The 10,306-nt window shown below is 34.8% G+C and overlaps 1 protein-coding gene across 4 annotated transcripts in view; it reads left to right on the top strand.

Annotated features, from left to right (window-relative positions):
- Positions 1–312: 312 nt before the first annotated feature.
- Positions 313–10,306, top strand: part of LOC149570356 (lysine-specific demethylase JMJ27-like) — a 41,123-nt gene continuing 31,129 nt past the window's right edge. For all 4 annotated transcript variants that reach the window (XR_016362926.1, XR_016362928.1, XR_016362927.1 and 1 more), the window contains exons 1-6: positions 313–1,768; positions 5,352–5,488; positions 6,001–6,106; positions 6,184–6,316; positions 6,397–6,457; positions 6,644–7,397. Coding sequence is in view for 1 of the 4 variants with exons in the window: in XM_089823001.1 (XP_089679127.1) it covers positions 812–1,768; positions 5,352–5,488; positions 6,001–6,106; positions 6,184–6,316; positions 6,397–6,457; positions 6,644–7,397 (2,148 nt within the window). In the remaining 3 variants the exon portion in view is untranslated. The remainder of the gene's footprint in view (positions 1,769–5,351; positions 5,489–6,000; positions 6,107–6,183; positions 6,317–6,396; positions 6,458–6,643; positions 7,398–10,306) is intronic.

The following is a 10,306-nucleotide window of genomic DNA, read 5'->3' as shown; positions in this document are numbered from 1 at the left end:
TTCAGAGCACATTCTATAAATGTAATAAAATCTTCCGATTAAATGGGCTATGAGCATCTTACACCCATAATTACATTCGTTTCTTTGCCGCATGCCCACCACGTATTCTGACTTGAGATCATATCTCGTATGCTCTCGAAAAAAATACAAAACCCTCTCTCTTAAATTTGCACTAGAAATTGAAAAATCTCTTTCTTAGATTTTTTTTCTCGATTTTTTAGGAAATAGCTAATATTATTCTCTAATCCAAAAAAGTAAAAATCTATCATTTCTTACTTGCATATAGTCGTAGTATGGCTCAATATTTGTTTGAAAACAAGACAAGATTAAAGAATGATGTTAAGAAGAGAGGGATAATGGGACGTTACACGCTTGCGTTTGTTTCCATCCAAGAAGGGAGGTCGTATAACGGCACATTAAAAACATCGTACGAAATCAGAAGGCGCAACGCCCCTGGTTTAATTAATTTGTTTATTTTTTTTATCATGTTCAATATTTTAATTTTGAAAAGGAGTTTGGAAAAAATAGCGGGATTAGCTTTCTATATTTGTCCTCCGCGCTCCGGGTTTATCGTTTAATCTGCCTTTAATACAATGGTGGTGGAGACTTGTTTTCTATCGAAGTTTCTTTTGCAATCGAACAGGTCAGAGCTCACGGTTTTTTTCTCATTTAGATCTTAATTGTCGTAAAATTGTGTGATATCGGCGGAGAAACAGTTTGCTGAATTAGGTTAGAATTTAGAATTTAGAGCGTTTGTAAGGTTTGAGGAGGATTCGGTGTTGTAGAAGGGGAGGAAAATTTTGGTGTAGAGATGGAGATGATTGTGACTAAGGGAAGAGAAATTGTTGGCGAGGTGGCGCCGGCTGCGAAGGAGGCCGCTGTGGACGACAAGCGATGCAAGAGATCTGATGGCAAGCAGTGGAGATGCAACGGCCAGGCCATGGATGGAAAAACCTTCTGTGAGAAACATTATTTACAGGCTAAGGAGCGAGCCGCGAGAAAGTCTAATAACCCTAACCCTAACCCTAATGCAGCGAAAATTCAGAAGAAAGCTAAATCAAATGATAACGGAGGGGGCCTGAAGAGAATTAAGGCAAATGTCGATGGAGGAGGCTTCAAGAAAATTGATTTAGTTGTCGATGAAGGGAGCCTTAAGGAAATTAAGACTAATGCTGAGGGAGGAAGCTTGAAGAAGTTGAAGTTTAATGGCGATGGTGAAGGTTTGAAGAAATTAAAGGGCGATAATGATAGAGGAACTTTAAAGAGATTGAAGCAGCCTGGCGATGGAGGAGCGGTGAAGAAATTTAAGCTGAATGATGATGTAGGAGGCTTCAGGAAATTGAAACCTCATGACAGTGGAGAAGGCTGCAAGAAATTTATGTCTAATGACGTTGGAAAAGGCGTCAGGGAATTTGAGTATGATTATGATGGAGACGGCGTCAAGAAAATTGAGCATATTGACAATGGAAAATGCATCAAGAAATTTGAGCAAAGTTACGATGGAGGAAGTCCACGTAAAAGAGTTGCAGATGATCATTTTCTGTTTTATGATTCCGAGCCTTTGAGGAAAAGGATGAAGAAGGAAAGAGCAGAGGATTACGCATTTCATCAGGACAGTGAGAGGAAGATGTTGACAAGTCACGAGGCTCTCAAAAAAAAGAGGGGTCGGCCCTCTTTTAAGGACAAGAGTCGAGATTTGAAGAGCAGTGCTAATGAAGATCCGGCTCTTTCTGCAATGCTCAAGTCGGCAAAGGATTCTCTTAGTAGAGTGAGTGATTTTTCAAAATCGGCTTCTTTTCTGGTTTTGTCGTAATATTCGTACAAAAATATTGAGCTTTTAAAGTTTAAATCTTCTGCAATTGGATTTTCTCAATTAGACGAGTTATGGATTAATTAAAACTGGGTGCTTTGCTTGCTTTGTCTTTGCTCTACGTTAACAAGAATATTCAGAGTCCAAAGTTAAAGTATTCTGCAGCGAGTTCTGTAAGATGAGTATTATACTTCTTAAAAACAGATATTCTCCTATTTTAACGTTGACAAGAAAATTGAGCTCCCAAAATCTGTTTAGCGAGCAATGTTTTCTCTCAGTAATGGGGGTTCTCGAATTCTTTAATCCTGTTTTTGTGCTTACAAGACAATTGAGTTTCCAAATTATAAATTATAAGCAGTAGGTCTTCTCAGCAAAGCAAGTTTTGACAATAAGTTTTCTTTACATGTTAATCAAAGTCTTGTCAGTAAGGCAATTCCTCACAATAAGTTTCTTTACATGTTAATAAAAAAATTGATATATCATGGTTCAAGTTTTTAAGGAACAAGGTCAGCATTTAGGTTTATAAAACAATGCCCTGTTGTTTTACTATCTATAGAAATTCTGATCATGGTTAATTTCCTATTTTAATGGTAACAAGAAAATTGAGCTCCCAAAGTTTGTTCCTTGAGCAGTGTTTTCTCTCAGTAATGTGGGTAATTGATTTCTTTGGTCCTTTTTTTATGCTTACAAGACAATTGAGTTTCCAATTTGTAAATTATAAGCAATACATCTTCCCAGTAAAGCAAGTTTTCAGAATAAGTTTTCTTTACATGTTAATTAAAGTCTTCTCGGTAAAGCAAGTTTTCACAATAAGTTTTCTTTACATGTTAATTAAAGTCTTCTCGGTAAAGCAAGTTTTCACAATAAGTTTTCTTTACATGTTAATAAAAAAATTCAGATTTCTTGGTTCAAGTTTTTAAGGAGCAAGGTCAACTTTTAGGTTTGTAAAACAATACCCTGTTGATTTGCTATCTATAGAAAATTTGATCATGGTAAAACTTGTTATGGACGGGAACCCCAATTTCCTGAGAAAGGTGAGGTTGAAGGCTTCTAAAACTGTGCCTTTGTGTGTAGCACTAATTTTTTTCCTCTTAGCGAGAAATTGAACATCTAAACTTCAAATATTAGGGAAATTATTATGTTCAGTGAAGTCTTGCATTTATTGTTCTGTTCCTATTGTTTTTATGCGAACAGAGAATTGAATTTTTATGATTTTTTTTCTTGCAATTTTTGATTGGCACAGAAGTTCCGTGTCAGTTGACCCTTAGTGTGTCAACTGAGCAAATCTTCATGATATTTGATAAATTAAGGAGAAGTTTAAAATAAGTAAAATCTGCTCTTTCTGTTTTGCTCTTCATATTATTTTTCAGCAAGAGCATTGAATTTTAATCATGATAAAATATGTTGAGCCTATGAACTAGTTCCATGAGCAAACAATTCTCTATGCAAGATTTTCTTATGTCTCTTAAAGTGGTGCTCTTGTGCTTTGTGAATGACATTCTTCGAGTGCAGTGAATTTTATTTTTTGTAAATTTTTCCTTTGTCGGGTTGACCTTGCTGTTATTGTGAGAAATTAAAGTAAACAGAAAAATATTAAATTCTGAAGACATTTTTAATGTATTTGGAAACTCCGTTTCTCTTTTGCTTTGGTTTATGTGATGGAAAAGAACAAACAAATTGAACTGCCAAAGTTCAATTTTTTTTCAACATAATGTACGTTTTCTTTTTTGTACCCTTTATCCCTCTCATTCTTATGTCAACAAGAAAATTAAATCCTTGTCTTTGTAATATTTTGAAGGAAATGGTTGATTCAGAAAAGAATTGTCAAAGCAAGGTCAGCTTTGGGTTTCTTAGAACTTGGACGTTCTGTTTTTCAATTGATCTATTACCAATTTGCCAACAAGAAAATGAACAGTAAAAGCAATTTTTTAAGGAAATTCTTATTTTCACCAGAACCTTGCACTTCTGTTGTGTCACTTTTTCTATGAATAAAAAGAATTTAATTGAACAATGTTTATCTGCATTTGAAATTTTTAAAGCATCTGTTTATTCTCTCAGTGAGGTGAGTTTTAAGTTTCTTAAACACTCCGCCCACCTTTCTCTTGGCTTTTTTTTCCATGTCAAATTTTCAACTGAGCTGCACAATTGAAAATCTTCTAGACATCTTCTGAACTAAGGTGAAGTTCAGGTAAGTGAACTCTATAACCTTTTTTTTCTGATTTGACCTTATTTTCTAAGTTGACAAAGCATTAACCTTTGATGGTAAAATATGTTTTATGGATAAGAGACAATGTTCCAATTACAAAAAATATCTGTATTATAATATCTCTGCCCTTGCCCTTTGCCCTTCTTTTTACACTAACATGGAAATGGAAGAACATGAATTAAAATATTCGACATATTTTTGAAGGACAATGAATTTTAGGTTAAACAGGATCTTGTCTGATTGGATTACTGTTGTCTTTTGTTGACAAAATTTGCACTACTAAACTTTTAACTTTTGAAGATAACATAAATGTAAGGTTTTGTAAAGCACTGGCCTTGTTTATATGATATCACAGCTATTGAACTGTGGTGGTTTTACTCTCCATATTGTAATCTGAATTTTCTTTTTCTCTGAACTCTTGGCATCCTATTGCCTGGCCATATTTTTGTAAGTTGAAAAGGAAATAAATTTAAAAAATGAAAAGTAAATTGACCTCCACTCTTGCTCAAGTTATTACATTTGAGAGGCCTTTTAATTGGCAAAGAATTCTTTGAGTAAGGTGAACTTAAAGTCTCTTAAAACAGTGCTTTTTTGTTTACCCTTTTTTTTGCCACATATGATGTTAACAAGTAAATTGAATTGCAGAAGTTATACTTTAGTAAAATTGTTCCTAAAATTTCACCTTTATGTTTTTGCCCCTTGCTTTTTATGTCAGTATAAAATTAAGTTGACTATTAAACATAAAAAATCAATATTTTAATACAAAATGAGTGTTGGATGCAAACATTTACAAATGAGAAGAAGAGTTTGAATCTTTTATCTTTATCAAAATATATATTTTCTCTTATGCTTTATTACCTTGGGAATGCATTGTTTGTTTTCCTTGTGATATTGTGGGAAAGCTTAGAAAAATAAATATCGAAATGGTAATTTTCAAACCATTGAATAGAAAAGTTCAGAATTTTCTCTCGTTCTTTTTCCTTAATCTTCTGTACGATTCCATAATCCAAAGTGAGGCAATTAATGGGATAAGTCATAAAACATTGGAATGGACATCTGTGGTTTGTTGCTTATCTTCCATTTAAGCATCTGAGGTTCAAGTGAGCCACTTTTTGTTTGCTCAAATAGATTTAGATCTATTTAGGCCCATTCACTAAAGATCACTACAGCAGCTTGTAATTGCAATGTAAAATCTGTACTGCAGCTTGTTATCCCTTTTTGTTTTGATTTGTATACATAAATATTGAATTTGTTAGTGTGACATTCCCTATTGTTTCTTTTATTTTCTCTAATTGATCATAAATGTTGAATACTTACATTAGGTTTTGATAGCAGGATTTGTCTATAACAAATGGAGATTCTATCAGGAACAGCCGGATGTGTCACCAATGTCAGAGGAATGACAAGGAGGGAGTTGTTTTCTGTTCCAAATGCAAAAGGAAGCGTTATTGCTTTCCTTGTATTCATAAATGGTATGAAAGTTATTTCTTCTTGCTAATGGAGGAGGAAGGGAATAATTGTCATATGCATGATATTACAGTCTTTGTTTTGAAAATGTTCCAGATATTTTGGCATTATTATACTTCATATTACAATATTGTAGTGTTGTCTAAGTCCTTGCCATTGAATAATTTGTCAGTCAAATTACTTCAGTAAATAACAATGGTTGGAAGAATGTATCATGAATCTTGTTATTCAAATTGTCACCGTTTCAAAATAACTGAGTTATACTAAAGTATTACAGTTTTGCGGTGTTGTATAAGTCCTTGCCATTGAATAATTTTTCAGTCAAATTAATTGAGTAAATAACAATGGTTAAAAGAATGTATCATGAATCTTGTTATTCAAATTGTCTCAATCTTAAGGAGAACTGAGTGATTTTTTTTCAATTTTGTACAAGTTTGTTATCGTAATGCTGAAGGGGTACATTTTCATTCTTTGTTCTTGTTTTGATCAATATTATCTTTATATGTTGGAAATATAGGTATCCAGAGCAGACTAGAGAGGATATTGAGAAGGCATGCCCTGTTTGCAGAGGAAATTGCAATTGTAAAGCATGCCTGCGTGAAGATGGGCATGTCAAGTTTATGGTTGGTGTTAAATATGACTGTAAATATTATTAATGCAGATATGTGTTCTAAATCTGACTTGGGTTATTTTAATGCAGCCCCCACAAACAAAAACAAATGACTCTGAAAAGTTGGTTCGTCTGAGGTATATGCTATCTATGGTTCATCCAGTGCTTAAACGTATTCGTGCTGAACAGTCTTTGGAACAGGAGATGGAAGCTAACATAAGAGGTACATAAACAGGCGTGCAGAAGTTGTAATGCTACTTTCTTATATATAATAATTTTAATGGGTCTTACATTACTGATCAGGGGTAGAAGCAGTGACTGATGTTCAAAGGGCAAAACTGAATCCAGACGAGCGGTTGTATTGGTATGAATGTGCAAAAGACTGATATTTAAATCTCCAATAATGTCCTGGATTGCATATGATTTTGTTTTGATATTGGCACAATTTCTTTTTATGAGTTTCTTTATGATACATCTTCTCTGTACGATATCTTTAAGACAGGCCTTTTATTGGTTTTTGAGCTATTTTTCCATTCAACTTTTCTTGCAGTGATAACTGCAGCACATCTATTGTTGATTACCATAGAAGTTGCGCAGAGTGTTCATATGATCTCTGTCTCACCTGTTGTCAAGAACTTCGGGAAGGGTGCCAGCCTGGAGGAGATGAAGCAGAATCAGCTCAGCAGAAGTGTAAGGAGAGAGCTTATGCTCAAGTTAGAGGTGCTCTTGGTGCTGGTTGGGAGAGCCAATCCCATGCCTTGGCTAATAGTATTGAGAACAATTTGTGCCCATTACCTGATTGGAGAGCAAACAGTGATGGTAGTATACCATGCCCCCCTGCGGAACGAGGGGGTTGTGGAAAGCAGTTGCTAGAATTAAAACGTATTTTTAAGTCAAACTGGGTTAAAAGACTTGAGGAGAATGCTGAAAAAGAGGGCAATGTATATAAAGATCAAGAGGTATTAGAAGATGCAAAGGCCTGCTCTTTATGTCTTCAATATGATTGTCACAGAGCGGAAGGGCTATCCAGTGACATGTTACGTCGTGCAGCTTTCAGAGAAGGTAGCAGTGATAACTTTTTGTATTGTCCAACTGCACATGATACAGATGATCAAAGTTTTAAGCATTTTCAGAAGCACTGGCTCAAAGGGGAACCGGTAATATTTCGGAATGTTCTTGAAGATACATCAGGTTTGAGTTGGGAACCGATGGTTATGTGGCGAGCTGTTCGGGAGACGACCAAAGGCAAATTCAAAGAAGAGACAAGAACAGTCAAAGCCCTTGATTGCTTTGATTGGAATGAGGTAATGCTTTTTATTAATCTTGTAACTTTGATATTTGAGTTGTAATGAAATGTTTTGTGCTTTCTAAAAGCATCTTTTCAGTTTGTCTTACTTTTGAAGCACCCAGCTGTGCCTTGCACTTTGCAGCTATTAAACAGTTTTTCACGAAATGGATGTACTAGGTGATGTTTGTTTGATCATATATACATATGACCACGGCCACCTACTCAGAGTTGGCAACTTTTGAGCTTTTGAGAAGTTGTAAGAACTGAAAATGTTAAAATTCTTCGCACAATACTACTTTATGTTTACCTTTTGAGGACAACCAGAAAATCTCTATATTGTTTGTGTCTGCCCAATCTTTCCTAGTGTTTGGTATCAGCATTGCCTTTGAACTTTCTGTTATAGGTGAAAAGGTTGCTCATAGTTTCTTTGGCATTTAAATTAGATTAAATCTTTCATATAAGAATGAAAAATTCCTCAGCAGGAGAATTTTTTCACATATGTTGGTAACTTGAAGTACCCAGAAAAAGTAAATGAAAGTCTCTGTTTTCAATAATTTCTCCGTACTCATCCATTGTTGGTTGGCTGAACTTGATGATTTAGAACTGCCAGATTTTTTCAGAAGGGGAGAATGTAAGAACTTCCTTGCAACACACATGTATTGCAAAGTTCATAAGTCTTTTCTGGAATATATTTGTCAAAGAACTTCTAAGTTTCTTGCATTATGACACATTTCATTTGAGTCATAATGGGGATGACATTAAGTGTATGCCGCATTCTGCAGCTGAAGAAACAATCCAAGCACAACAGTTGCCATTCTGATTGAATTTAGTGACAGTCTCATCCAAAGCTCAATGTTTGTTCCATGTTTGGATCGATATGTTGTAAGTGCTTTAGTGGAATTGTGACGGAGATGTTTTCTTTGGCTGGAAATAAGTTCTTTGGTGACAATTTTCAGGGAATGAAAAAATATAACAGAAGAAATAGTAGATGACAGTGTTATAAAAATCTAAATATTAGAAAATAAGGATAATAAAAGTTTGAAACCTCAAATTGATAGAATATAGTAGTTTTCCACAATCCATTGTAGATATATGCCGGTGTTTCTGGAATTGATTGTGTTTTTGTTTTTTTTATAAACACAACCAATTACAGAAGCAATGGTATATTACTTAAAGTTGATTTACTTTCTCATTCTTGTAATTTTTCTCACTCAATGTATTTTAATTCCTCATTGATACCAAATACCAGCATCAAAGATGCTTAGTTTGTGTTTTACATTAGTATTGGTACTTAAATATGCCCCCCAATATCTGCTATAAAAAGCAATTATCATTCCATTCAAACATCAAACTTACTTTCAATACCTACTTGCACTTAAGCAATGTCTAGAGATGTCTATGATGACATAATAGATTTGTTATCCATGATCTGTAATTGTCCGAAAACAATATCTAGAGATGTCCATGATAACAGGACTATCATTTGTAAGATCGTCACCTTACAAAGATTACCTTCTGTTTGTTATCATGGTGTCCGGTAGATTCCGGCCCAAAGAACCACTATCATATGTAAGATTGTCACCTTACAATGATTACCTTTTGTTTAAATATGCCAATGAAAGATCGTCACCTTTCATTACATATCTGAAACAACACCTTTCATTACATATCTGAAACAACAATTATATAACCAGATATAGATTGAAATCAACATATCAATTTTTACCTTTGAAATATTTCAATTTAACATTTCCCTTTAGAACTTCTCCTCATAGAAAAGATATCATCCATAAGGGATTGCATCTCAAAATTTCTCCCTTTGAATATAGATCCTGGGATGTCACGTCCTCTTGTTACTCAAAAAAAAAACTCTCTTTTCCCAAGGATGCTTAACAAACTCATCACTCCCTCATGATATATGTAGGAGTAGGCCTATCAACATCATGCAGCCACCCACATGGATTTCTAGACTCACTTTGAGTATCAATCTTCTAAGCTCCAGCATTGCCTTCGAAGAAGTGCCACACTCCCTCAATGTAGAAGAATCTCATAATCTCAATCATCAAAGATACTTGCATCAAGAGCCTCCCTTCATCCATCTTGGGGTCTTTGGGGCTACTATCATTAAATTGAGTCTGCACAATATTTGGTAGCATGTGTAAAGTACCAACCTTGTTTTCCTGTAAGAAAATCCTCAAACATAAAGGAAAAGATCAAGGCAACTAATCCTTATAGCATGTATAGAATTACAAATAAGAGAGAGACTACAATATTAAGTAAATATAATACTCAAAGATAATAAATACTTATCTACATGTCAGGGTCCATAGAAATTTAAGAATGCACCATCTCCTTTCTAAGGATGTGTTCAAGTGGGAATGAGACATTGACTATTATTCCCCCCCACAATGTAAAATTCCCACTCTGATTTACAATCTTATGATCCCCCTCTTCTATATGTGGTGACCCTCTCTCTAGGATCGGTCTAGTCTTGATGGAAGACGTAATGATATGCCCGAATAGAGTCCACCAGATGCTACTCATACTCGAATCCTTCATTCTATATCAATGCTGAGCTGCAACTTAAGATTCTACTCCTACATCATCTTCCAATTTCAATATGTCCTTATAAGCGACACTCAACCAGAATTCAAGCATGGCCATGGATTTGGAAAGTTGATTCATGTACATTGTGATAATAAGAAGACTGATCCTGCAGTGTACTTCGCCTCTACATCAGATGTATTCATTGTTTCTCTAAGGATTGCCCAAACACCGAGTAACCGATAGAAACTGATGATTAGAAATCATACTCCTATGATCTCGATTGATGATGTCGGTTGAAGAAAATAGAATGATAGCAACAGAAATTAGGATGTATGGATGTTCTCCCTAGGCTCAACAAATCTGATGTGGGATCGATGT

This window comes from Cupressus sempervirens, chromosome 3 (genome assembly GCF_028749045.1).
Source record: "Cupressus sempervirens isolate cs-2001-9-10 chromosome 3, ASM2874904v1, whole genome shotgun sequence".
Taxonomy (NCBI): domain Eukaryota; kingdom Viridiplantae; phylum Streptophyta; class Pinopsida; order Cupressales; family Cupressaceae; genus Cupressus; species Cupressus sempervirens.
Note: the sequence above shows the minus strand (reverse complement) of the source record. Positions and strands in the feature narration are given on the sequence as shown.